The 24,737-nt window shown below is 48.4% G+C and overlaps 11 protein-coding genes and 4 non-coding genes; 6 read left to right on the forward strand and 9 right to left on the reverse strand.

Annotated features, from left to right (window-relative positions):
- CNAG_05429 (hypothetical protein) overlaps positions 1–548 on the reverse strand; it is a 1,832-nt gene extending 1,284 nt beyond the window's left edge. The window contains exons 1-2 of the mRNA XM_012198375.1: positions 512–548; positions 1–459 (exon numbers count right to left, since the gene is read on the reverse strand). The exon at positions 1–459 is cut by the window's left edge and continues 1,284 nt beyond it. Coding sequence (XP_012053765.1) covers positions 1–459; positions 512–528 — 476 coding nt within the window. The 5' untranslated portion in view covers positions 529–548. The remainder of the gene's footprint in view (positions 460–511) is intronic.
- The window catches only part of CNAG_05430 (hypothetical protein), a 2,953-nt gene extending 533 nt beyond the window's left edge, over positions 1–2,420 (forward strand). The window contains exons 2-5 of the mRNA XM_012198376.1: positions 1–1,817; positions 1,907–1,968; positions 2,022–2,072; positions 2,145–2,420. The exon at positions 1–1,817 is cut by the window's left edge and continues 60 nt beyond it. Coding sequence (XP_012053766.1) covers positions 942–1,817; positions 1,907–1,968; positions 2,022–2,072; positions 2,145–2,256 — 1,101 coding nt within the window. The 5' untranslated portion in view covers positions 1–941 and the 3' untranslated portion in view covers positions 2,257–2,420.
- Positions 2,394–5,789, reverse strand: CNAG_05431 (pH-response transcription factor pacC/RIM101). XM_012198377.1 has 3 exons: positions 5,189–5,789; positions 4,574–5,137; positions 2,394–4,524 (listed from the first exon to the last, which is right to left on the reverse strand). The coding sequence occupies exons 1-3, from the start codon at positions 5,562–5,564 to the stop codon at positions 2,714–2,716; spliced, it is 2,751 nt and encodes a 916-aa protein (XP_012053767.1). The 5' UTR covers positions 5,565–5,789; the 3' UTR covers positions 2,394–2,713.
- An 827-nt stretch (positions 5,790–6,616) lies between these two features.
- CNAG_05432 (hypothetical protein) lies at positions 6,617–9,057 on the reverse strand. The gene is made up of 5 exons (XM_012198213.1): positions 8,990–9,057; positions 8,502–8,936; positions 7,721–8,449; positions 6,792–7,666; positions 6,617–6,741 (listed from the first exon to the last, which is right to left on the reverse strand). Exons 1-4 carry the CDS (start codon positions 9,018–9,020, stop codon positions 6,825–6,827), a joined length of 2,037 nt encoding a protein of 678 aa, XP_012053603.1. The 5' UTR covers positions 9,021–9,057; the 3' UTR covers positions 6,617–6,741; positions 6,792–6,824.
- Positions 9,058–9,374: 317 nt separating this feature from the next.
- CNAG_13174 lies at positions 9,375–10,506 on the reverse strand. The gene is made up of 2 exons (XR_001046453.1): positions 9,655–10,506; positions 9,375–9,594 (listed from the first exon to the last, which is right to left on the reverse strand). It is a non-coding gene; the product is annotated as a hypothetical RNA (non-coding RNA).
- Positions 10,507–11,875: 1,369 nt separating this feature from the next.
- Positions 11,876–12,721, forward strand: CNAG_05434 (NADH dehydrogenase (ubiquinone) 1 alpha subcomplex 2). XM_012198378.1 has 3 exons: positions 11,876–12,029; positions 12,165–12,271; positions 12,351–12,721. Exons 1-3 carry the CDS (start codon positions 11,941–11,943, stop codon positions 12,455–12,457), a joined length of 303 nt encoding a protein of 100 aa, XP_012053768.1. The 5' UTR covers positions 11,876–11,940; the 3' UTR covers positions 12,458–12,721.
- Positions 12,722–12,827: 106 nt separating this feature from the next.
- CNAG_05435 (hypothetical protein) lies at positions 12,828–14,841 on the reverse strand. XM_012198214.1 has 4 exons: positions 14,386–14,841; positions 13,905–14,327; positions 13,698–13,850; positions 12,828–13,644 (listed from the first exon to the last, which is right to left on the reverse strand). Exons 1-4 carry the CDS (start codon positions 14,789–14,791, stop codon positions 13,103–13,105), a joined length of 1,524 nt encoding a protein of 507 aa, XP_012053604.1. The 5' UTR covers positions 14,792–14,841; the 3' UTR covers positions 12,828–13,102.
- Positions 14,842–15,019: 178 nt separating this feature from the next.
- CNAG_05436 (hypothetical protein) lies at positions 15,020–16,692 on the forward strand. The gene is made up of 2 exons (XM_012198379.1): positions 15,020–15,436; positions 15,485–16,692. Exons 1-2 carry the CDS (start codon positions 15,032–15,034, stop codon positions 16,421–16,423), a joined length of 1,344 nt encoding a protein of 447 aa, XP_012053769.1. The 5' UTR covers positions 15,020–15,031; the 3' UTR covers positions 16,424–16,692.
- Positions 16,693–17,218: 526 nt separating this feature from the next.
- CNAG_05437 (nascent polypeptide-associated complex subunit beta) lies at positions 17,219–18,219 on the forward strand. XM_012198380.1 has 3 exons: positions 17,219–17,291; positions 17,420–17,596; positions 17,757–18,219. The coding sequence occupies exons 1-3, from the start codon at positions 17,246–17,248 to the stop codon at positions 18,059–18,061; spliced, it is 528 nt and encodes a 175-aa protein (XP_012053770.1). The 5' UTR covers positions 17,219–17,245; the 3' UTR covers positions 18,062–18,219.
- Positions 17,771–19,295, reverse strand: CNAG_05438 (hypothetical protein). XM_012198381.1 has 3 exons: positions 19,216–19,295; positions 19,112–19,151; positions 17,771–19,005 (listed from the first exon to the last, which is right to left on the reverse strand). Exons 1-3 carry the CDS (start codon positions 19,226–19,228, stop codon positions 18,225–18,227), a joined length of 834 nt encoding a protein of 277 aa, XP_012053771.1. The 5' UTR covers positions 19,229–19,295; the 3' UTR covers positions 17,771–18,224.
- Positions 19,296–19,436: 141 nt separating this feature from the next.
- Positions 19,437–22,077, reverse strand: CNAG_05439 (CAMK/CAMK1/CAMK1-CMK protein kinase). The gene is made up of 7 exons (XM_012198215.1): positions 21,287–22,077; positions 21,010–21,231; positions 20,702–20,950; positions 20,486–20,616; positions 20,345–20,421; positions 20,196–20,288; positions 19,437–20,135 (listed from the first exon to the last, which is right to left on the reverse strand). The coding sequence occupies exons 1-7, from the start codon at positions 21,472–21,474 to the stop codon at positions 19,638–19,640; spliced, it is 1,458 nt and encodes a 485-aa protein (XP_012053605.1). The 5' UTR covers positions 21,475–22,077; the 3' UTR covers positions 19,437–19,637.
- CNAG_13175 lies at positions 21,785–22,568 on the forward strand. The gene is made up of 2 exons (XR_001046454.1): positions 21,785–22,383; positions 22,447–22,568. It is a non-coding gene; the product is annotated as a hypothetical RNA (non-coding RNA).
- Positions 22,200–22,473, reverse strand: CNAG_13176. Its single transcript, XR_001046455.1, has one exon. It is a non-coding gene; the product is annotated as a hypothetical RNA (non-coding RNA).
- Positions 22,569–22,662: 94 nt separating the features above from the next.
- Positions 22,663–23,242, forward strand: CNAG_13177. The gene is made up of 2 exons (XR_001046456.1): positions 22,663–22,880; positions 22,955–23,242. It is a non-coding gene; the product is annotated as a hypothetical RNA (non-coding RNA).
- Positions 22,681–24,436, reverse strand: CNAG_05440 (pyridoxamine 5'-phosphate oxidase). XM_012198216.1 has 4 exons: positions 24,378–24,436; positions 23,555–24,325; positions 23,332–23,503; positions 22,681–23,278 (listed from the first exon to the last, which is right to left on the reverse strand). The coding sequence occupies exons 2-3, from the start codon at positions 24,250–24,252 to the stop codon at positions 23,395–23,397; spliced, it is 807 nt and encodes a 268-aa protein (XP_012053606.1). The 5' UTR covers positions 24,253–24,325; positions 24,378–24,436; the 3' UTR covers positions 22,681–23,278; positions 23,332–23,394.
- Between the last annotated feature and the right edge of the window lie 301 nt (positions 24,437–24,737).

Here is a 24,737-nt window from a genome sequence, read left to right on the forward strand (position 1 = left end):
GCCGAGTTCGCAAACAAGTACTGTCTCTGCGCTCTTGCAAAAAGCTGGACTCGCAGAGCAGGGCACTCGGCGAGAAAGTAGAGAATAAAGGAGCGAATCAAATGACGTGTCAGTGGAAGGGGGACGGAGGATGAAGAATAGCCCGAGGAGTCAACTTTGGAGATGTAGAGAATGGAAGGAGTGGAGGGAGAAAAGGTATAGAGGTGGGCGGATATGGCGGCGATGAGTACTCGAGGATTCTTTTCGCTCTTGCCTTCTCCTGTGTCTTCGAAATTGACTTTGCCCGTTTTCATCTCCGAGTCTAAAACGACCAACCATTCTTGCTGTGTACATTTTGGTGGGTGTACAGCGTATGGGAAGAGGTCACGCGTGCGTTTAGGCTGGGAAGCGAGGACGGTGAGGCCGAGCGGCTGGGTGTTTGGGAGTGGGGCGAGGGAGCGGAGAAGGTGGTCGCGGAGGCTTTCGGGAGATGTTAGTGGAGTAACATGTTGCGGGAAACGGGGTTGCTTACTGCGACGGGATGAGCATTGTGGATCGCGCGATGGATATGCGATAAGAAGTACAGTGGAACGAAGATTGACGATGAAGATGACACTGGTCCACGCGACGCGAGGTGGAGGCTGTGGATTCCCACGGGAGCAGAAGACAAGGCCGCGGCCACCGGATCTGGGGCGGATCTGGCCAGCTTTGTCTGCTTACGTACACGGCCTCCGTCACATCTCGGCGACATCTTGAGAAATCCAAATCACGTACTACATCTTCATTCCCGGCGGGAGACGGGCCCCGGATATTGTATGACGGATAGAGCACGTCGGCTTTCTGTGCCCTGTAAATTGTCTGTGTCGACGTTCCATTACCGTACTTGTGATACCCATCCATAAAGGACTGGGCTGCTGTGGACATCGTGGCAGCAGATAACAGCGGACGATATACAGCCAACAATGAGCGCCAAACCCAGACCTCAAACTAAACCCACCATCTCCTCCCCTACCCCTCTCCTTCCTCTTCCCCTACCGTCTTCTCCTTCGAAACGCCAGCGCATTAGGGTGCCCACAGCGGCGTTCAAGCTATTAGTTGGCGTAGGGATATTGATATACTTGGTCTGGGTTGGCGGGTTTCTCTGGGAATGCGTGACGCTATCGCCAGGTAGTGCAAAAGGATTTGCACTCGGGTCCGGATCCTTTGCCCACACGCAGGAAAAAGCGGGGGTAAGGGGAGAAGGTGAAGGAATAATAAGCGACAAGCCAGAAGCTTACGTGACTTTCCTCTCATCCATTACTGATGCATGGTACCTCCTCTCCACCCGCCTGCTCCTCTACCAACTCCACCACCATCCCCACACTTCCGATCCTTCACGCCCTCTCGTCGTCCTCACCACCTCCCAAATCCCCACGGCTGTCGAAACCCAACTGATGCACCAAGGTGCGGAGGTAAAGAGAGTAGAGCTGCTGGTAGATGGGTTCCCAATACCTGAAGAGATGGGAGAGAATCATCATTGGAAAGATCAGTATACCAAACTGCATATATTCAACCTTACCGCTTACTCCCGCCTGCTCTACCTCGATAATGATATTCTCCTTCTCCAATCACTCGCCCCGCTATGGGAAACCAATCTCCCGACCGTAAAAACGGGGGGTGTAGCAGGAGTAGGCGAGAGAAATAAGCTGAATATGGTGGAGAATGATAAGAGAACAAGACCGGAAGAGGGAGAGGTGAAAGATTATTTGAATGCAGGGTTTATGATGATAACCCCTGATGGAAAGACATTTGACGAGCTCAGAAAAGTGAGGGGTTATAAGCCGTTTTACATGGAACAAGTGAGTCCCTTCTTTTTTTTGTGTTGTCTTTTATTTTTCATATATCATCAGACGGGGATGCAGGAGAAGCTAACGAAATGACAAACAAGGCGCTGTTGAATCATTACTTTGACTGGGAGGGGGCCCACCCATGGGAAGAACTTGATCCTTTGTAAGTCCTGTAATATCCATATTCACGAAACCATTAGCTCACACCCGGTATAGGTCGGTCTCTCATTTTCCCCAGAAAGAAGATCTCACGCGTGGTTACTACTCGTAAGGACCCTCTTCCCTTGTTGTTTGCGGATGGTAATTATCGTGTTGTTAACTGACGTAAAAATTAATCAGGCTACATGCGAAAATGTGGAAAGACGAAATAGACCAAGAGGTTGTAGATTATTGGGAGGAAAGCGTCAAGGATATGGAGCAGTTCTGGCGCTCGAGAATGATAGATGTATAGATTCTTTTTTTAGTTGTTGCTGTACAGCGAGAGAGACAAGGTCGGTGGACGGCCTCCATCTTGCAATCGCGCTCACTTTTGTTGTATTTATACTACTATATAGAATAGATGTATGTTATTATTGAGAGATGGACACGTAGTTACTACGATAATTTGCATTTTAACTCTACGCAGAACAACATCATCGATATTTAAAAGTACAAAGAAAGGGGAGTATATCAAGCACTGCTCGACTTTTTTCTTTTTTTTTCTAAACCAGAATTCCAAACCGTTTTTTTCAATTATTCAACAAAAACATATCGCACACCTAATAAGCGAGACTGAAACGAAAAATCCCATTCGATCAAATTGTAGCCAGAAAACAAAAACGAATTTCACCCTCTCCTAAAGGTCCATGATAATAACCTCTCATCCCATGAACACTACATGGGCACACCGAGCAAGAATTGGCTGCCCTCTAAGCAACCACTTCAATCCTCTCCCTCTCCCTCTCATCCACATTCATCACCTCTCCTTCTTCTTCAAGCTCCGCCATCTCTTCCCGCTGCTGCCTCTGCATCTCCTCCATCTGCTTCCTCCGCCACTGCAGATTGACAGCTACAAGCCAACTCTTGATCAGCGCCGCGTGCCTTCTTCTCATCTCTTCTATTGTCATGCCCTTTCCTTCTTCACTGGTTGTGGAGATGGATGGTGGTGGGTTACTAGAAGAAGGGGGGGATGACGAGGAAAGAGCGGAAATGTCGGGTTTCCGATCCCTCGACTCAAGCGCCTGTTCGGTCGTGGCAGAATCGGGCAACTCGGGCGTCGTTGACCGCAGAGGTTCGGCCGGACCCAACTCGAGTCGCTTGACGCCACGGACAATCTCGTCCTCTGTATGCCTCTTGGTGGGTACACCCCTGGGAGGCGTGGACCCTCTTGGTGTCGCCGTGCCAGAGGCGGCATTGGACGGTGCGAGCGAGCCGTTAAAGCTAGACGAGCCAGAAGTACTAGTCGAGTTGGAAGAGAGTGATGACGCACGTCGATACTGTCCTGAACTGTGCCCCCCACGCTGGATAGAGTAAAGAGGCGGCAAATCTGTACCCGGCTCGACATGTGATGGTGAAATGGCAGGAAGCTTGAGGTCGTCTTCCCCCCCGGTCGCAGTAGATGGAGAGAGGGTACGAGTTGAAATGATTAGTGATCGCACAGGAATCTTGGGTGTTCTCTCTTCTTGTGCCCGCTCATTGGAGACGGCATACCCATGATTTGTGTCGTGCTCGTCATACAGCTCTTCAGGATCCGAGTCCTCCATGTTCGTCCGCTCGGCACTTTCCTTCGCCCGCTTAGACACAGCAGTACCCAACGGCGCCACATCCCTGTACACCTTGTTATGGAACATCTTTGGCGCAAGAGTGGCAGCAGGGAAAGGCTGCTTATTCCTTGCGAGCGAGTCAAACGAGGCATACGCGTTGGTAGCGTCATTGCTCGCCGAATGAGAGTAATCGTTGTGATGCTCGTTTGACAAGCCATGGAGATAGTTGTGCGTAGTCTCATCGTACTGTTGGCTAGAATTGAGACCGTACATCCCAGACAAATAATTCGGCTTCGTCGACTGGTTGGCCGAAGTGTTGTGGACAGTACTCATACTAGTCCGGGGCAATCCCGCGATGGGTCTCCTGGCAGCGCCAGTCAATGCTGAAACATCCGGCGCGCTGTTGGTACGGTTACGCATCGCCTCAAGTGAAGGATACAGCCCACCAAAGGAAACAGCTGGAGGCGACGCATCAGAAAGACTGTGTGTGCTTTCGTCGTTGCTGTTGTGCGAGTCACCAGAGTGGATAGAGACGCCAGGCATACCTGCCAAACCTAATGAAGCGAGTTCTTCGGCATTGAACAAGTCTTCCACACCGCCACTCGTTTCGGAGAGTGGGGTACCGCTGTTACTAGCAGAATACCCGTTGGATGTGCCGCTGCCTGAAGCGCTTTGCCTCATGGGGTGAGGTCCAGCTTTGTTGACAGCAGCATCCCGGCCTAGAGAGATCATAAACTCGTTGAACATGGCCAGATCAGCCTCGCTCTTGATTTCAGGTATGGGCAGAGGGCCCTGATTTGGGTACTGGGCCTGAGGAGCGGTGGTAGGATAGATGCTGGTGTGGAGGGATGGTAGGTTAGGATAGCCACCGAAAGATGGGAAGGTTTGGTATTGGTTGTATCCTCCCAAAGATGGCAGGGCGGGGATATTTGTTGGAAGAACGGGAGGGACAAGGGCATTGAGACGATTAATCATGTCTTTGATGGACTTAGTTTTATTCGTCTGACGTCTAACTATACGACTTACCTTGGTCATAAATAGGCTCAACTTTGCGCTTTTTCACATCCGACAACAATTCATGGAAGGCATCTGCCTGCCCTCGCTTGGCACCTGCACCAGCACCAAAAGGTTCAGCCGCAAGCCTAGCTGCATATGCTTGGCTTTGCTGCTGGTTAAATGCCAATTGCTGGAGCACCAACATTTCCTTTTGCTGGTACGCCGCCAACTCTTCATGCTGCTTCTTATGCAGCAATGCCAACGCACTCGGTGTTGGTGAAACGGACTTGTCAGTATGGAATCCGGTTGCGAGGAGGTGGTCGAAGGGTGAGGAAGAAGAGTGAAGGCTGTGGGATGAAGTACTAGTAGGTGAAAGCGAGATAGAAAGTGGGGAACGGGGACGATCGGTTCGGGTGGCGGAAGAGAGGGAGACCCGAGAGTTAAATTCTGGGTCGGTCGTCGTTGGAGCTTTCGAGAGCTTGTGAAGTTGGTGATGCTCTGTAGTGTGGATCCTTTCATGCTTCTTCAAGTCCTGAGGACGCTTGAAAGTCTTTCCGCAGACAGCACAAGGGTGAGGCTTCAATGGAGTGTGCACTACTTATATCTTAACAGCTGGAAATTTCTATGAATCGTTTTTAAACTTACCTCGAAGATGACTAGTGATATGATCACGCTTCACACATTTGGTACCACAATTTTCCCATCCACAAGTTAAACACAAATTATTTGTACTTTTTCTCCCTACATGAACTGTACATAAGTGGTCGTACAGCTCATCTGGAGAATCTAATATATGCGAGCATCCCGTCCACTTGCATGGTAATGTCTCGGCCTTGCTTTCATTGGATTTGGAAGCGGTATTGGCATTGTTCATGGCTGTTTTCGCCGCCTTCTGACCCGGTTTTTCTGGCTCCCGTGAGACGAGTTCAGGAGTGATTGGCTCGGGATCGGAGGGAGAAACAGAGTCAGAATAGGTGTTGGGAGTGCTGAGAAGATTTGGCGGGAGAATTGGGTAAGCCATCTTGGCCTTGCTGTTAACTTCTAAGAGTCGAGTGTGGGAAAAAGTGCAATGATGGCAAAAGCTGCCGAATTTCTTTGTCAAGCGCCTCGCTCGTGTTGGCTGCAGTTCGTCGCCGGTGATGCGTTTGCCAGTGTCAGAAGCTGGATGAGATGTTGCTGGGGATAAAGGCAAAAGAGAAATGGAGATGTGAATGTGGTGCGAGGATATGCGACGGGTGGAGGGAAGACAATATGTGGAAACGACGAAGGCCAAGAGCAGGAGGCAGTGCCAAGAGCCAAGAGCTTGGCAAAGCTGGCACGTGCCTGGTTGGCGTAGGCGAGATGAGCTCCTATGGTTTGTTCTCTGCATGCCTTCTACTTTGTCTTGGCTGTTGTTAGGCATGCCAATCTTGGCGATGACGAAGGAAGAGGAAGGAACGAAGGAATCTTCGGCATGTCTGGAGGTCGAACAACAAGCATAGAACATATCTTATCAAAGCTCGATAATTCTTTAAGTTGGTCATATAGAAACAGTGCCATTTGTCTTGCCGTGTTATTCCAAATTAATAAACCATCAAGAATGTGCTCAATGTTACATTCAACGATTGGTCTTTTCTTCTCTTCTCTATCCGTTCATATCAATAAGACATGCTTCGTTGTCCGTCCTTCATATAGCTGTGCTGCCGGAGAGTCAAGCAGATAGAAGAAGCGGGCATTGCACCCATGTACAGTAATTTTCACTGAGAAGGGTATATCTTATATATGTCTTTGCTGATAAACATGTCCCTTTGCTTCGGCATGAGATTTGCACCAAGAATAGCAATTCGTAATTAGCAGAAGAAGCAAGACTGATGCGGAACTTCCATTTTCGGCTGAGAGAAATCAAAATATATTATTGGATACGCACAGCTTGCATACTCTAGTCATAGATGACATATGTTAGTCTAGCAACCTATTAAAGCCATCAGAAAGAGAGTAATGGTATATCGATAGATAATCACAGATCGCCATGCACTACTGATGATAAGTTCATGGTCGAGAGCATAAGTTGCCGTGAAAATATAAATATTGAGCCGGTAATGTAAGGACAAATGAATGATACTTTAAATCGGGATGCGTAAGCAACATGAGGTTAATGAGACAATTTGAACCACACTGTATCAGCAGTTAGATAGCAAGTTGGTGAGCATAGCTAATCACTGAAGATTAATCAGCCCCCACTCGCCTCACCTTTGACCACTTGCCTAACTTCCTGACCACTCGCCAGAAGAGTCCCGGAGAATTAGTACCTCTCATGAGGTTGAAAGATGTATTGCTCTGCCGCGTCCATCTCATCCGCCTCTATACTTGTCCGCTCCATCCTCCTTCTACCCATCATCTGACCAGGCGCCACCCCAGTCCCGCCGATATTCCTTCTCTTCCAGGCCGACTGCCAGTCTTCCTCATCCCCGTCGGCCTTATCCTCATGCCCCTCGTCATAATCATCTCCCGCTGCCGACGGCCCGGCCCGAATTTGATAATCGCGATAGTCATAAGCAGTGTCTCCACTATATCCATTTTGAGATACTTGGGTCTGCTGATCGTTCTTGTTCTCCCACTTCGTAATTAGGCCGCTCGTGTTGGTTTTTGATAGACATCCACTTCGGCCAGGAGGAAGGGTCAGCCTGCCCTTGATACCGACGGGCCTATAGCCTTTGCCGTCGGGCATATCGTTACGAACGACAGACGGGCCGTACGTGGTACCTCGGATTGTGTTTATCGCGTACAAAGATCTTTCGGAAATAGGCCGGCGAGCGTCTTCTTCTTTCGAAGTAGGCGTGAAAAGGGTAAGTCTGGTAAGTTTTCTAGGCGAGCTAGGGGGCTGAGGGAGGCAGTGTTTGCGAGTAATGGGGACAAGCGACGGGACACGGAATTTGTTTGAAGTGAAGGCCTTTGAATCCTTTAAGGGAGATGACGAGGAAGGTATTCTGCGTTTGGCGGGCGCAGGTAGAGTTGACCACAAGGGACTGGGAGAACGAGATGGAGGTCGGAAGGGTTTAATAGGGACGAGGCGTTGAAATCGTCGAGGAACGGGGCGAGCAATGACCGGGGAGGGCGGATGATACATCTCCTTAGATTGGTAAGCTGTACATATATCAGCATTGATCTGACACATGACGGTATAACGATGTTTCGTACTCTCCGCGGCTCTTTCTAATCTTTCCACGTCCAGCGATTTAAAGTCTTCCAGGTTCGGCTCCAAATCTGGTTCAGGCAAGTGTTCAATCAACTTACCCTTCCCCTTCCACTTTCCTCCCACTGTATGACCTATCATCTTCCCCCTTCCGGCCAAAGGTGAACTGTAAGGGAGATCACTGGCTGTAGTAGTTGATTTGTCGCCTGCTTGAGTCACCGAAGATGGAATGCGAGTCATTGTTGAGGGGTGCTCCATCGAGTCACGACCGACGGCCGTATCATCAGTATGAGGTGTTTCTAGTCCCGGACGTTGCGTGAGGCCTGCTAGACTACCAAATTTGCGTCTTTCATAATTGCTTGATGAAGCATACGATTCCTTGAAAGGTAAACTGCGCTGATACAACCTGCTGATTTGTGCACAATCGCCAGACTTATTGGCCCTGCTACTCCCTATCAATGTTGAAGTAGATCCATCTGATCGAATTTTACGGTCACTAATTTCAGATGAATGGCCGAGGTCGATAGGGTCGGTCGCAGTATTGCCTTTGTCGTTCCTTGTTTTCGCAGGTCCATAAACCAGGTCATTGATATCTTCGACAATATTGTGTTTAGGACGCGGGGAGAGGGTGGCTTCTCCATTTTTGAGCTTTGCTTGGGATTTAGTCGGGAGAGATTTCTGCTTGTCCAGAGCGAGTAAGATGGGATATTCCTCAGTGGGGCCAGCGCCTTTCGCTGAGGGGATGTAAGCCAGGCAGTCGTATTGTGAGGATTTAAACTAGCTTACGAAGTAATCCAAACTCAATCTTCTCCTCAGTTTTCTTTTTCTTCTTCACTTCGACGGTCCTCTTTCTCTTCTCCTTGGCTTGGGCCTTCTTCTTCGCCTTTTTTTCCTCCTCTGCTTCCTTTTCCTCGATGATATTGATTATCGACTCCTTACGCGGAGGAGCATCAGGCAATGGGTTGCCGTCCTTGTCCACCCATCCGCTCTTCTTCTTGCTGCGTGGTTTCACTTCCACTTCGATAGGTGGTGGCAGGTAATTCCGAACAGCAGGCTTTGGGCCGTGTCGAGCTGTCGCGAAAGGTTTCTCCTTTTTATTTGAGTTCGTCCCTTTGTCTTTCGGAATGGTTGTAGCCTTTGGGTATTCTTTGAATTTCGCAGTTTTGGGCGTCGACCTGACTGCCGGCACGACATCTTTCATCCTATCCTCTGCCGAGATGACTGAAACAATCCTCAGCTTTTTAGCCAATATCTAAGCTTGATAGAAACTCTACCATTTGATATCTTCCTTCCTCCACCTCTCATATTCTTTCTCTTCGCTAGCGTAAATGGGTTAGGGTTATACACGGCCTTATCCTCACGTAAAGAAAGGTCCAGATCATGTATGAGATCGGTATTTGCGCCAGCGACTACTTTAACGGAGAGGCGACTTTCATCATCTGTACATGGTGATGGTGAGCGAAATGTGGATACCCAAGATGCCATCGTGGGTGGCAAATCGTAGCGAGGAAGAAAGAAATCAGACGTCAGGACGGAGGAAGAAGAAGAAAGAGGAGGATGAAACATGGCCGGACACAACCCCTAAGATCAACAAATTACGCGACGCGTCTTTAAATAACCCCCTGGCAGTTAATAATTGACAGTAACCAGGGCGCCTTCATTTTATTGGTCCCCATGCATCTCCGAACGTTCGCGTTACAATTCAGTAAGCAGTTCGTCGCTCAGTCTATGAGAACTCTCAAATATATGAAATTGGGATCCCCGAGATATACAGTCATCCACCGATACCAACTCGTGTATCGCAAATATCTGCACCAAAAGCTCAATAATATGCTATACGATATCCTTCTCTTAAACAATGTTGAAAGTTTTTGCGTTACTATTTTGTTGATTGATTAGTCCAATCTGTCACGACGCATGATATTAAAAAATCACTTGCACGTCTTCGTTGTCTTGCACCTCCTTTCGAGCTGACACCTCGACCATGCACAATACCTCACGCAATTACTCCGGCGAAAACGCTGTTGGCGAATTGACAATGAGAAGGTATGGCGGTGTATATTCGCACAGAGTACTCGTTGTCGAAGATAAACTGAGTATGGGACTTAAAGGGGATGATGAGATGAGCAGCGACCGTCACAGGAAGACTTCCCTGGTGCAAAAATTTCGGAATTTTGAGCTCAGCACCAAGGACGACATCGATACTGTAACTGATGCGGTTTCTTGTAGGAGGGCACGATGTATTTGCAGTCCTCGGTCGCTATTCACTGTTGCCCCCTGAATGGTCTATAAACCGCCTGCTCATTACTCCGCATATTGGACTGAATGGGAATGATATAAGTGCTAGATTTGTTCAGCAGAAATGATAATACTACGAAATGCTTACATGTACAATAGTGGCGGGAGCTGCAATCAGGATAATTTAAAAGTGCAAATAATGAAGGCCAGACTGAAAATTTTTGTGGAACGATATCTTCATGCTCACCAAACTACAGTTGAAAAAAGAAATCTATTGAACGTCGATCAGAAAGCCCGCTCCAGCCCACGGTCGCTTCCATACCTTCCCCGGAGGGTTGGCAGGTATGCGACCGCCAGCTTCTTCGATAACCTCTCGGAACCTCCCTCGAAAGAGAGGACCGATGGCTAAATGCCTCTGTAAGAGAGCGGAGCGGGTAACTAGATCATCCCCTCGACGTGGAAAATGTGGCTAGTGTGGACTAGCAAAAAAGAACGATTACTATACAGAGATCCTGCAGAGTAAGGTCGATGAAGAAAAAGAAGAGAAACCGAGGATACAATCGATTTATATATGTTGCCAGGTCCTCAGATATAACAACCGTGGGAAAAATGTGATGAAAATTGATTATTGAGTACGTAAGCGACCCATCTGGAAAAGATTGTTACCTCATCTTAATAAACCTTCTCCCGTAATGTCTGGCGGCTCGGCCATAGCTCGTCGCCGATGGCAACTCCTATCGTTTTATGGGCGTGACCGGATTTTATTGAGCGTTTGAGCTCTAATCCAAAAATACAAGCAAAAATGTATGCTGTCAATGCTCTAATTACACAAGGTAAATCCCAAATAAAACCAGCATATACATTGAAAGGTGGTTATCCGTTCCGGTGTGAGCGTTCTGAATGCAGCTTTTGAACTCTCGGTACAATCAATCCAGTGGCAGCCGCGATAAGAATGACAGTCACCACACTACTTGCTACGATCGTCGTAGTACTGGGCCTACTTCTTCTCCTTTGTCGGCGATTACTCTGACTTGGTCCAATCTCAATGACAGTCGGGTCACTGCCAAAATTTATACCTGTAGTTTGATCCCATGGAAGGTCTGGGTCGTCATCCTTGGAGGAAATAGGGGCATTCGCGTTGCCGTTAGATGACATCGAAATGTTTTGCAGCGAATAGGCGTCCAATTTGTTGTCGCTGACCCATGATGATGTAGAAGGTCCAACGCCGCTCCGTCCTCTCATCCTTCCCCTCGTCATCAATTCGGTAGAATCTCCCTGTCGAGTACCAACAAGTTCGGCATCGGGATACGCAGAATACGGATTATTATTTTCAAGAACAGTAGCCCGATTGGACAACGGGGACCAATAAGAAGGAGGAGGGGCATCCAGATCCACTGAATTGTTCTGCGAGGTGGGACTGTGTTCCGACATGGCGACGAATTATGATCGTCAGCGGGTACGTAGAAAGGTCGTTATATATTGTAGATGGGTGACATCTTCCATCATTCCATCTCGGCTGGTCCTCACGGGTTCGGAGCAGAAGCATTACCGCCTGACGTCGATGAAAGGAGGATATTCAATTGCTTCAGCTGAGAAGAAGGAAGCCTTAGTCGTCCCACAGATGTCGGCTTTAGCAGTTGTTGTCTGATGAAAAGTCATTTCTGTCCAGGTGGTTAACATTGAAAAAGATATTGGTTCTGCCGGAAAGAAGGCATGGGTACAAATTACACGCATGTACCACTGTAGACACAACAATCAAAGGAAAACGCTCCAAAGGAAAACGGCATTTGTCTTTGGCCATTTCCTATCAGCAGAAGAAGCGACGATTCTCAGATTGTCCCGATCTCAGTTATTCTCAAGATCAGGCTCATGCAATGAAAGTGACCCTGATAATTCAGCCTCATCGAATCGTCGTCTCTCCATTTCACCATAAGGTCTCGATAACCATACATTCGTACGAAACTAGTTTCCGCCTTTTTTAATTATCATGTCTTCTTTCGCCAAGCAGATTCCCAAGGCCGTCAAGGAAATCCGACTTCATTTCTGCCAGACATCTGCTGCCTCAGCTGGTGTTCGGTGAGTCATTGCTCTTTTGATCGCTCTTGTCGAAATGGCTAGTTGAGCTCGATAGAGAAATTTGAAGCAATGGATAGTAAATTAGGGGGAGAGGACGTCAGGCGGCAAGCGGGACTGAGCTAATAATAATTGCAGTCAATTCGTCCAGTCCTCATATCCTGCTGTCAAGTCCGCCAACCCTGATCTCAAATTCCTCATTCGAGAAGCAAGCAACATTTCTCCTCGTGCTTTCGTTCGATTTGGTGCGTCACTTTACGACGCTATTGCCCCTGTCAACCTCCTCTAGAGCTACTTTAGCTAACGAGGGACCATCATGTACAGAACGTGGCGTCGAATCGGAAGCTCAACTCGCCAATCTTTCAGAGCCTGATGTCGGCAAGGTCTTGACACACTTGGTGAACCAACAATCCGGCGCTGGTGTTGCCTGAGAGAGAGGGGATGGTGATCAGTGAGATGATGTAGTGCATACAGAGAAAAGGTGATGCAGGTGCATATCGCATTTTTGGACCGAAAATGGATCGACCGCCGGCTGGCGAAGTGTTTGTGAACTAGGATGATTGAGGTTGTCAAGCATGGGCGACGCTACTCATAGTCACAGCTATTAACTGGCCTTGTCACAGAAGAGCATCTTTCCGATTTGGTGATAAGTACTGTTAAAACTCATGATTATAACACTGAAGGACTAAAACAAGCAACTGTCTGAGCAAGGGTTTCAGCAAAGGAAAAAAAAAACAGAGCCTTTCATCAACTTCGCCCAAATGCGATTCTGCAAGTGGCCACGGCACCTGGATTATGCTTCATGAAAAGTGACGAAGAGATGCTAGTCATCCATGACAGTGCTCTGTTTGGACAAACATGCGTGTATACGCGATGGCATTAGAAAGCAAACTCGTAAACGTTAACTATAAAGCATGTCACTAACATCTCATATGTATCCAGAATCGTTCGCGTTATATCATTAAATCAAATGATGTGGTATCAAACAACATATGCTCGACAATTATACAAAGCACTGTATGATCAGTTGATCACACTCTCTTCGTCAAACAAGTCACACGTCATATAACGGGTTATTACTCTGCAAGCGAAGGCTGACCTACATCCATCTCCGTTTTCAAATCCAGATCCAAGTTCAAGAACAACCCCTCAGCAGCATTACTATCCTTGCTCGCTTCTAGTTGACGTACATCATCTTCCCAAGCCTGGAGTATCGCTTGATCCTTCGGATCAACAGGCTTGCGAATCACTGCCTTAGTTTGTGCGGCTTGCTTGGAACTCAATGCAGATTTAAGGCCTGTTGGGACTGAGTGTTTTAGAGTAGAGTGTATATCGCCGACCGGATTGGCGTTAGATCGAACAGGCCCACGGATAGAGGATGTAGAAGGTTTTGTGGCGGATGTCGCGGCAGGGCCGACGGTGGAACGGAGCTGAGTACGGGCTGGTTTCAAGAGGGAATTAGAATTGGATGTCGAAGATTGACTGCGTATGGTAGGTGCGCGAGTTGCAGGCGTAGTTGTTGGCCGAGTCGTAGTCGGACGAGCAAACGCAGAACCAACTGTCTTAGGCGCAAGGCGAGATTGTGGTTTCAACCAGTCTTCTTCTAAATCGTCGTCGTCTATGGATTCTTGTTAGTTCGTGGAAGTCAGTCATCGTAGAAGGCCTACATACTACAAAGCCGAAGGCCAACCTCTTCCTCCTGAAAGATCAGCTCCGGAGGTTTTGGCATCTCGTTACCAATACCGAATAGTAGCGGCATAGTTGCGATTTTGCCAAAGATCTCTTTAAGGTCGGGAACATCCCATCCGGGATCGTATGGTAGTTCTTGAAGTGCTAGTTAGCCTTGAGTTAATCATGTGGAAATTAAGAGAGTCTGACCCTGGACAGGAGGAGGCATATATTCCGGCTCCCCATCCTCCTCTTCCTCTAGCTCCTCCAGACCTTCCAAGTGTTCAACTTCCACACTACCAAGGGACAACTCCTCTTCCCATTTAACTGGCGCCGGTGTGACGAATTGTTGTCCTCTCTGCTTGTCCAAACCCAGATCACCCTTTCCAGGTGTATTCGAAAGCGATTGACGCGATCGTCGGCGAGTTCGGGCGGCAGAAGGCAGTGGTGTAGGCTGAGGTTCGGCGAATTTGAGGGTCGGTGCGGGTGTGCGGAGAGTTTGGGACTGAGAAGGGGCATTACGTCGGGGAGCGGGTGTGCGTGTGGGTAAGGAGGGGATAGGAGGCATTGATGAGAGAGACTTGGAAGGCGGAATGGAATCTTTCGAGGAGTTGACAAATAGCCGTTTAGGCTCTAGGTACCAAACCACAAACGGTCAGTGAACATTCACTATCATTCAAGCATAACATACCAATTTCATCTACTTCTCGCCCTTTTGCTTTACCTTCAACCTGCTGCTGCAACACATTTCTATCCCTCCCTTCAGTCTTCACGCCCAGACCCATTCTCATACCCGTTGCAGGGCCAATGAGCTGTTTCCCACTCATCCGAGAGGGCGTTTTGGAAGGAAGAGCATGGGCATTTTCTTTGTTGACGTTCTTTTTGGAGGTTGTAGGGTGTATATAGGTGCGGTGGGTATGGATTGTACGTGGGGCAAGCATTTCCGAGGTAGGTATAGGAGGTTGAAGAAGAGAAGATGGAGATGTGAAGATCCAATGAAGTCGCGCCCACAAGCTCAAATGCAGTCGCGTATTTAGGCTCGTTGAGGAACTCTTGGCGAGCCTAAAACATTTGGGAGCGTTACGTAAAGATGGCATTGCACTTACTCGTACTCACGTGATTCTCGGACGTCACGGCAATCTGTCAGAAATTGGTAAATGAAGGGTTGCAGATTGGTACTAGATACTAGGTCTATATGTATATGATGACGTGGAAGGCTACAGAATTTTCTACGTAATGTGGGGGGATTATCTACACTACAGTTGTCCATTCTCGACACAATCTCGGACAAATCACTCTACTGTACTTCACCATGTATTTACATCTATATCTCCACAATGGCTGATTCTATGACCCTCGCACTTGAGCACAAGATAAACAAACCCCTTGAAGGCTATCAGAAAGTCGCAGATTTATACGGGGTCTCAAAATCATCCCTCTACGACCGTCACACCGGCGTACACTCGTCCCATACGGCCTCGGCCCCTCGACACCTCTCTATCGTGCAGGAAGAGGAACTGGTCAAAAGAATCAACGAATATGCTGAGCGAGGCACCCTTTTGACGCCAAGACACGTCGTTGAACTTGCAGAAGCTGTCTATGATGGAAAATTAGGCGTCAATTGGGGCTCATGGTTCATCCAGCGACATTGCGATACCATACATTCGCGTTTTTTCTCTTATCAAGAGCTCGGACATCTACATGCAGACATTCCTGAGACACGCAGAGCTTTCTACCACCTTGTATGTATCTCTTAGTGTTTGCCGAGACTATTTGAATGCATTTCACAGGTCAAAGATGTGTACGATACTGGTCTCTACGCCCCCCACCTTATCTTCAACATGGACGAAGTTGCTTTCGAGCTCTCGAGCTCTAGAAGGGTGCGGAGAGTTGCGCCTCGTACCCATCCAAAGAATGGCCAAGCTGTACCACCTTCAAATGAACACATCACATCTGTGGCTTGCATCGGCATCGACTCGGCGCCAGTTCCTCCTCTCATCATCTATCAAGGCGCACAACTGCAAGAAAGTTGGTTCAAGGTGGGGGAAAAGGGTGACGGGGCGGTGCGCCAGCTCGCTATCAACACGGACTCAGGCTGGATCAACAGCTATGTGATGTTGAAATGGCTTGAAGACGCCTTTGACCCTTATACCCGCGATATTGCCAGTGGAGGTCGTGAACGGCGACTACTCATCCTCGATGGTGCCGAACCGCACACCAAAGTGGATTTCCTTGAAGCATGTTGGGCTAGGAACATTGTCGTGATTCTTCTTCCAGCGAAGATGAGCGGCAGGTTCCAACCTCTCGACGTCGACTTCTTCAACACCCTCAAGGCAGCGTACCATCGTCAACTGGATGAATACCAGCTTGGTAGCTCCCTTAGAGGGGTGGCCAAGGGGATGTTTTGGGGCTGGCACCAGAGGGCGTGGCGGGAGACGGCGACCTCACGTCAAATTCGAGGAGCTTGGAGGAAATCGGGCCTGTTTCCTCTTGACCCTGCCGTCATGGGAATAGAGGAGCAAGCGCCGGCCACTCCTCCCCCCCAAGCTGCCACTGAGGACCTCCTTACCCCTCGCAACCTCCGCATCCTTCGTGCTAACAGTCGCGCGGTCCGACAGGGGAAAGTCGCCCCGTTCTCAGCCATGCTTAAGCTTGAAAAGGCCAGTGAGCAGCTGATAGCGAGGAACGCGCTTCTGGAGGATGAGTTGGCGAGAGTCAAGGCTACCTAGGCGCTTGACAAAGCTACTCGGGGGAGTAAGAAGAAGCAGAGGTACCCTGAGGGTCAACTCTTTGACCCATTATATCAGGAAGAGCATGCTGAGGAGCTTGCTGTAAGGAAAGCGGAGGAAGAGGAGGCTAGGAGGAAACGTAGGCGTACTGCTCGGGCCAGACGCAATGAGACGGAGCCAAGGTCGCTCATGCATGCACACCGGGTCCGTCAGGCACCTCCTAGATTTATGTAGCTGCATATGTATTGGTTGTGATATAAATACGATAATTCATGGTGAAGTACAGTAGAGTGATTTGTCCGAGATTGCCGTGACGTCCGAGAATCACGTGAGTACGAGTACTGTACTTCCTTCGTCCTCTTTTGCGTCCTCAACCTGATTTCATGTTCGCAAATGGATGCCTCCTTCATTCACTGGCGACTATGTAAAGATGGTGAGGATTATTATGTTGTGCGTGATGGACCGGCGATGAAGCTCGTCTGCGATAAATCGACATGTCGTGGTACAGACCGGACCGCTGATCTCACTCCGTTTGTTCTTCAAGGCGTAACGTTCAGATACCCATAACAAACGTAGATACTACTCATTATGAGATTCAACCGTTCAATATGGAAAAGCCTATGCATCTTATTCACTCTTGACTGGATCACTCAATATACTAGCACAGTCATGGAAGGTTGATGCATGACGATCAATGATTTGTGATACGCCACAGTGCCGCGGGGTGGGAGTAACGCCGCCAAACGCCGGCCTAGGTCTCGCTGCGGTAAACGGATTTGATAGTAGGGCTATACAGCCTACAACTCATCAACAACTGCAATCATGGACAAGGAAAAGCTCGCCAAGCTCCAGTCTCAGGTCCGAATCGGTCAGTCCTCTTTTTAGTAGGGAATTCAGCGAGGAAAAGTGCTGACAATAGCACACTACTTCTTTCACGCGCACGTACTCCGTCTTTTCGACTCCCGCACGAAAAACCACGTATGGGTTAAATAACAGGCGGCAAAGGTACTCCTCGACGAAAGGTCGTCAAGAAGTCTGTCACCTCCTCTCAGGGTGACGACCGAAAGCTCCAGGCCGCTCTCAAGAAGCTCGGTGTTCAGCCCATCACTGGTGTTGAGGAGGTCAACATGTTCAAGGAGGATGGCAACGTTCTGCACTTTGGCGCTCCTAGGGGTAAGTTCGACCAATCGTGGGAAAGGAAGAAGGAAGGTGAAGGATGGGTGGTTATCTAGTGAGAGAGTGGAGAATGCAGAGCATCAGGAAGAGTAGAGAGAATGGATGGTGGAGCTTATAACTCTCGGAACGTGCGGCTGACTATTACCCGTAAAAATAGTCCAAGTTCACGCTGCCCTTCCTTCCAACACCCTCGCCATCTACGGCCCCGGTCAGACCAAGGAGCTCACTGAGCTCGTTCCCGGTATCCTCAACCAGCTCGGTCCCGACTCTCTTGCCAACCTCCGACGACTTGCCGAGTCTTACCAGTCTCTTACCGCCCGACAGGCTGCTGCCGCCGCTGGCTCTGGTGGTGAGGGTGCGGGTGAAGCTAAGGAGGGTGAGGGTGATGACGAGATCCCTGATTTGGTGGACAACTTTGACGAGGCTGAGGTGAAGAAGAGCGACCTTGAGGAACTCGAGTAAATCAAAAAAAGTGCCAGGAGAGGACTTACAGGGATGGAGCACGCACAATGTGGGAGGGTTTTGTAACTGTTATCAGATGAATGCCATGGCTCAAAAGCAATCCGAAATAAAACGCGTATATGGTACATGTACAGGCACAAGGCTGAGATCTATATTTCACTATCTATTTCTTGTCCTTTGCTTCCCTGGCAGCCTTCATCTCGCGGTACATCCTGACAACTCGTTCTCTCTCTTCTTCGAGAATTCTCTTTTGTCCAGCGTTCAGAGGCATTTTGCCGCCATTGCCCACAGCTCCATATACACCTTTACCCTCTTTCTTGTCCTTTGCTTTACGCAGCGTAGGTAACGTCGGTGGCGCTTGAACAATATCGTTCAGTCTCCTAGGCTGAGGCATCGGTGTAAACGTCTTCGTCTCCTTCTTCGCTTGGTTGGATCTGGCTACCGCTTCCTCCTCATCTTTTTCCTCTTCACTATCCCCTTCATCTCCCATCTCCCTCTTGCGCTTTTTCTCCTTCACACCCTTCTCAAAATCGTCCAAAACCTTCTTATCCACTTTGCCCTCCTTCACAAGCTTTTCCAACCTTGCACGCCTCTTATTCTCCTTCTTTGTTCGTTTCAAGTCTGCAGCTTCAGCAGCCCTGATGGACTCGGCTTTCTGGATAGCTTGTGATACAGATGGACGGAGGAGCGCTTCGATACGGCGATTGTATTCGGCAAGAGTCTCTTGAGGTAATATTTTGGGAAGACCCTCCTTTTCTTTCCCTTTACCCTTCCCGTTCACCCCGGGAGCGGCGGGATTCCGCGGAGCACCAGTGTCTTCACTAGTTTTTCGGCCAGACTCGCGAAACTTTTGTTGGACAGCAAACGAATTGAGGATACGCGCTGCTGAGCGGGGTGTGTCATCGTAGGGGTTTCCGTCAGATGATGGGGGAAGGTTTTTGCCCCTATAATTATGGTCGTTGTTAGCATCATGAAAGCGGGAATGAGAAAGGGCGGCACGAGATGTATCAGTATGATATTATTATTGAAGATGGCAAGAAGGGAAATCACTTTTTGGCCGTTTCCGCCTCTCTAACAGATCTCTTGGCGCCTAAGAATAAATTGCAGTCAGTTTATCGCCTCTGCGGCCATCAGACAGACCACGAAACACTCACGCTTGTGAGGCATGATGGAGAGGTGTATAAATATGTGTTCTGTGAGTGTATACGCTAGAAACGAAATTCGTTGGTCGTAAGAGATGGATTTGTTGACAAAAATGTTAGAAACGAGGTGGAGGCGTGCAAAATTCAAGCGATTTTTGTCGAGATTTGTTTACGTATAATTGTAACACTTCGTTCTCTAACGCTCACTCATCATATAGAGTTAGAGGTTTTCGGATAATCCAGTGCAGTGGATACAATGATACATGTATAAGTAATCCCACATTGGTCAACGGCAATAGCTAAGAAACTGGATACAACAATAGTCTAAATCCCCAAGATGTAACCGGCTGGATCGCGTAGTTCAACTTCAAATTCCATCTTCTTACGAACACTCTTTTCGCTCCACCCCTTCGCCAAGGATCTTTTGAGGAAAATCATAAACTCAATTTGCCCATGATTCCTCGTATACTACCCATCATCCCCGCACCCACGGGAGCAGTGGCCGGTGGTGTTTGCATACCAGTCTCTTCTGGACGCAATTCTCTGTTACCATCAATGACTTTGATTGTGGGCTTCGGAGTGTTTGGTTCTTCACTTCGAGTGGTATATGGCGTCGCTGTCCTCGTCGTTGCACCTGAACCGGAACCAACAGGCAGACTACCAGCTTTCTTCTTACCTCCTCTCGTCACTACTTCTGCTTCGTCTTCTTTGTCTGTATGGCCCTGATCATCCGCGGAAAAGTAATAGGGTTCATCACTCATGGGATCTTCATCCGTCATACTCAGCGGGGTGAGAACATGTGGTACCTCGGGAACGAATAAAGCGGAGTTTGGAGAAAGGTTGGCAGTGTTGGCGGTTGAAGGAGGGCTCGTGGACAGGGAAGGGGAGCGGGAACGGGATGCAGAACGGATTCGGTTTGAGGCTTGAATGATCTACATGAGAAGAGCAGAGGTTAAAGAGGGTGGGGCCGTTTTGAACGAACAGATACTTACGCGGAGAGCTGCTTTCCATTTACGCTTCGCATCAAAGTTGTCTCGGATGGCAGCAGACAGGTCAGTTTCAGTCGCTTGGCCAGACGTCAACCACTGCCGTTGAGATCATCAGCGTTTCGTTTCGTACCGAGTTCAAAGAATCTGCTTACGGGATGGTTGAGTGCATCGGCGGCGGTGCATCGCTTCTTAGGGTCTGCTTCTAACATGTCCTTCACGAAATCCTTCGCTAAGGCCCCAAGAGTCAGACAATGATCCACATTTCTAGTCAATGAAACGGGGTGTGCACTTACCCGTACGTGATACTTTTGACCAGTACCGATCATGGAACATGATTCTACCTCGCGTCATCTCTTGCAGCAATCCATTTCTATCATCCGACCTGAAAGGAGGATACCCGCAAAGTAATGTGTACGCGATAATTCTACGCGCACGCAGGTCAGCCTTCTCAGTTCCCTTTCGTCCCGAATCTTCGTATGAGTCTTCGAGTGAGTGAAAGATAGACATACCCAATACTCCAGCAATCCACCTTCATTCCGTGCGGTTTCCCTAGCAACACCTCGGGGGCCGCGTATCCAAAGCTACCAGCCGCTTCGGAACATTCCTCGTCTGGCGTTTCGAGGTGTTTTGCGATACCAAAGTCGGCAATAACCAAGGGAGAGTCCGCATCGCGGGTTTTATACAGAATGTTCTCTGGTTTGAGGTCTCTATGTGCAACGTTGTGTTCATGTAGGTAAGCCGTCGCTTGGAGGACTTGTCTGGGAAACAGAAGATGTCAGCGGGTCTAGCATCCCATCGCCGTCGTATATTGCCTTACCGGATACACTCCACAGCATCCTTTTCCGTAAACTTGCCCCTTTCTGTAATCCTATCGAACAATTCACCACCAACGGCTAGCTCGAATGCAATGTAATACTTGTCGCGCGACTCAAAATCGTCCCATACATGAACGATATTGGGGTGATCGAGACGCTTGAGAACCGAGATTTCGTCGAGAACGGCTTGTTCGTTGCCTTTGACTAGCTTCTTGTTGATTATCCTGCATTATAGGCATGAGCATAAATAGCTGACAGTATGATGACAGCGATATTCACTTTAGCGCGACCTCTTTTGGCTCTCTTTCAGGCGGCGTCCACAGAGCCTTGACGACTTTGCCAAATCCTCCCCTGCCTAACAATTCTTCAAGCACGTATTCCTTCTTCTTTTTGAAAGAAGGCGGCTGGATAAGTATAGCGTCCCTGAAGTCGGAGAAACCCATCTTATGCTTCGATGCGTGCATCATGGCGGCGTGTTGACATTGAAAGATAGGTTGTTAATGAACTGAAGTTGACCGGCGGGAAGTGATCGCGAGTGTTGCAGGGGCGTTTTAACGACGAATGAGGGGTTGCTGACAGCGGTTGTAGCAGCTCGATTTCTTACGAGGCCAAAAGACGTTGAAAATGCAAAGACAAAATGGAATGACTGTGAAACCATTGTCTGGACTGAAAGAAGTTAAAGATGAATGACGCGCTAAAAACCCGCGCGCCGGCTCCTAACATTAAGACTGATTCCCCCCCGGCGAGACACTTTTCACCGGGCCCCTCTTCGCTTCCTTTTTCTTCCGCCCATCTTTGCGGCCGGCGGTGCTGATGATGGAGTTCAATTGCTAGAGACCGCAGGCGAGCATGCACACGGTGGCCGAGAACACTGGAAGTTGCAGGAAGAAGCGAGTGCTGCGGCTATGGCTGGGGTTTTGGATTATCGCCCCTTAAAAGGCGGTTGCTAGCGGGAACGAATCTCCTTAGTAAAAGAGGGCCTTTCCAGAACCGGGGGAAAGCATGGCCTTCTGGACTTTTTCCTGGAATTGACTGAAGCTGGACATGGATGAAAAGAAAAAGAGGTTATCAAAGTGAACGGAAAAATAGGCGAATCTAGCTGCTTAGGTCATCTATACCGAAAACATCTCTCTCGAAGCGCAGCCTGCATAGCCCACGGTTTTATCACGAAATACAACAACTTCTGCTTAGACCGACCACCAACTATGCATACTCACTTCAACGCGTCCTCCACTGCAGCGTCTACCGCCCCTACCTACCTAACAATCCAGTAGCATCCATTGCTGTCACCCGTCGTCGATCTTCCCTTGTACCACTGAGTACCGCAAATTTGAGATTGAATAAGGTTTCACTTAGAGCATACTACGAACCTCACAGTTAGTATCCTTCAGTGGAGGAAGATATTTTTACGTCGGGGATTGACGATTTGATGCGAACAGAGCCTAGAACTAGAGGGAGGACAGACAGGGATGATAATAGAAACTATAAAATGAAAGGAGGCACAGGCAGATAGGCAATTTGACGAATATTGACGGACTACATTAGTCAGTAAATGCATCAGTTGCAGAAAAGTTCAATTGGTTCTGCATTATTTTAAAAGGAAAGTAGTCTCTGCCCTACACGAACCATTTCAGCCAATGTCACGCTTCATAACCGACTCAACAGCTCTTTGTGTGCACTTGGATTCCATTAGTCCATGAACATATAAAAATAAAAAATAGACAGTAGCCCAGATGGTTATGTCCTTCTTTCATGATATCTTTGAATTGAACACTACCGGCCAGAATAATGCACGAACCAATCCACTCAAACGTCTGCTAGCAAATAGACTCTTCAAAGTAGCGACGCTGCATCAATTGACACGTCTATTATCGTAAGTTCGTCCCTCGTAGTATTCCTCTTTCAAATATCAGTCAAAGGTTTGGTAACATATTATGCACAATCCAGGACATCCACCACGTTCAACGGTACGATGTTACCTAATCGCCACAACTATACCTCGCCGATCAGCCTTGCCATCTTCAACAAGGGCAGAGGAAGATCTAGATTCAATCAAATTCCATCAGGTGTACTCTGAAGGGCCTTACAGTTGGTTGTCCATAGAGGGAGGGAGCTATTCGTACATTGGAGAGGAGTTCGAACTAAACAGGGCTCGGTACTAGAAAAAGAATAGCAAAGGAGGAACTGGTAGTTGACAAGGGATTCAAGTCGGTTATTCATTCATGTGATTGCAACAAAGCCTGACAACCGGGCGTACATTGATATGTATACCTGGATAATCGGTCAGGTCACTTTTTTAAAGCTTTATTCGCGGCGGCACTTACTTCTATTCTATTTGTAGATATTACGACAGCTTTTTATCATCTCCTTAAAACTACCATGATAGATTACGGGGAAAGCTTCTTGATCTCCCACTCCCCGTCACTTCCTTCTGGTCGGGTGTATCTAAATCGGTCATGCAATCGAGAAGGCTGTCCAGACCAAAATTCGACCTCACTAAAGACCGAGTCAATTAGAAACCCATGCAGGAGATGTACGATTGCTCACAATGGAACGACCCTCCAACCACCCCAGAACTCGGGACACTCCACTTCCTTCCCTTCCCAGCGCTTTTCCTCATTCTTCACCCATTCTTCCAACTGACCCTCTTCTACCGGCTGACTTTGCTTACTCCCCCACGCACCAAGCCTACTCCCTCTTGGTCGAGTGTTAAAGTACTCTACACTCTCCTCCCTACTAACTTTTTCGACCTTACCCACCACTCTGACCTGCTTTGATACTTCTCGCCAGTAAAACGTAAGTGCTGCATAAGGGTTTGCAAGGAGTTCTTCGGACTTCCGTGAGGTATAGTTTGTGAAAAAGACGAAGCCCGTCTTATCCACTGTTTTGAGTAACACTACTCGAGAAGAAGGGATACCTTGAGCGGTAGCGGTAGAGAGAGTCATAGCCTCCGGTTCATTGACTTTGCGTCCAGCAGCAACTTCGCCCTGAGAGGGTTGGAGAGCAGACGCGAACCAGGTATTGAACTGCAAAAGAGGGTTGGGAGAGAGGTCGGAAGCGAGTAATCGCGGAGTCAGGTACTGATTGTGGGTGGTGAGCTTGACAGTCTCGGGAGCGCAAGTGGGCAAGACCGGGTCAGAGGAGGTGGATGGGGTGCCGAAGACATATTGGGTGGACATAGTGCGGATGGTGTTACTTAATATAAGTGTTTTGAGTGTTTTGCTGATATTCCTTGGGAAAGCCATAGAGGCGAATCAAGGTAGGGTAGTCCAAACCGACGGACAGGTTACCCAACATGGCGATTGAGGTCGTGAGTTGCTTACGTAAATTATTGAATAAGAAACCAATGTATATAAATATTTGTGCTCACTCTTTTTAGCCGGTATCTCAAATTGGTCGACCGTGACAGCAGATGGATGCATGTAATTGAAAATGCCAAGCACCAGGTATGATATATTATGGCGATTTATTCTTTGCGTATATGATGCGATACATATGCGGCGATTTTACATCATCGTTATATGGGGACCGAGTTATCATCCTTTTTTATCGTGCCTTCCCATTCCGTCCAGCCCGGTCGATTGGTTATCAGTTTATTTATCGCTATCTGTCACGTTCAAAAATACAAGGCACGAAATTGCTGTCTACTACTAACGTTAGGCGGCGTCACTGATACTGCCTGTTTCTCGTGTAAGCGCTGACAAAGGGTTACGAGAAGTATGTGATGAAA

Source organism: Cryptococcus neoformans, chromosome 14 (genome assembly GCF_000149245.1).
Source record: "Cryptococcus neoformans var. grubii H99 chromosome 14, complete sequence".
NCBI lineage: Eukaryota > Fungi > Basidiomycota > Tremellomycetes > Tremellales > Cryptococcaceae > Cryptococcus > Cryptococcus neoformans.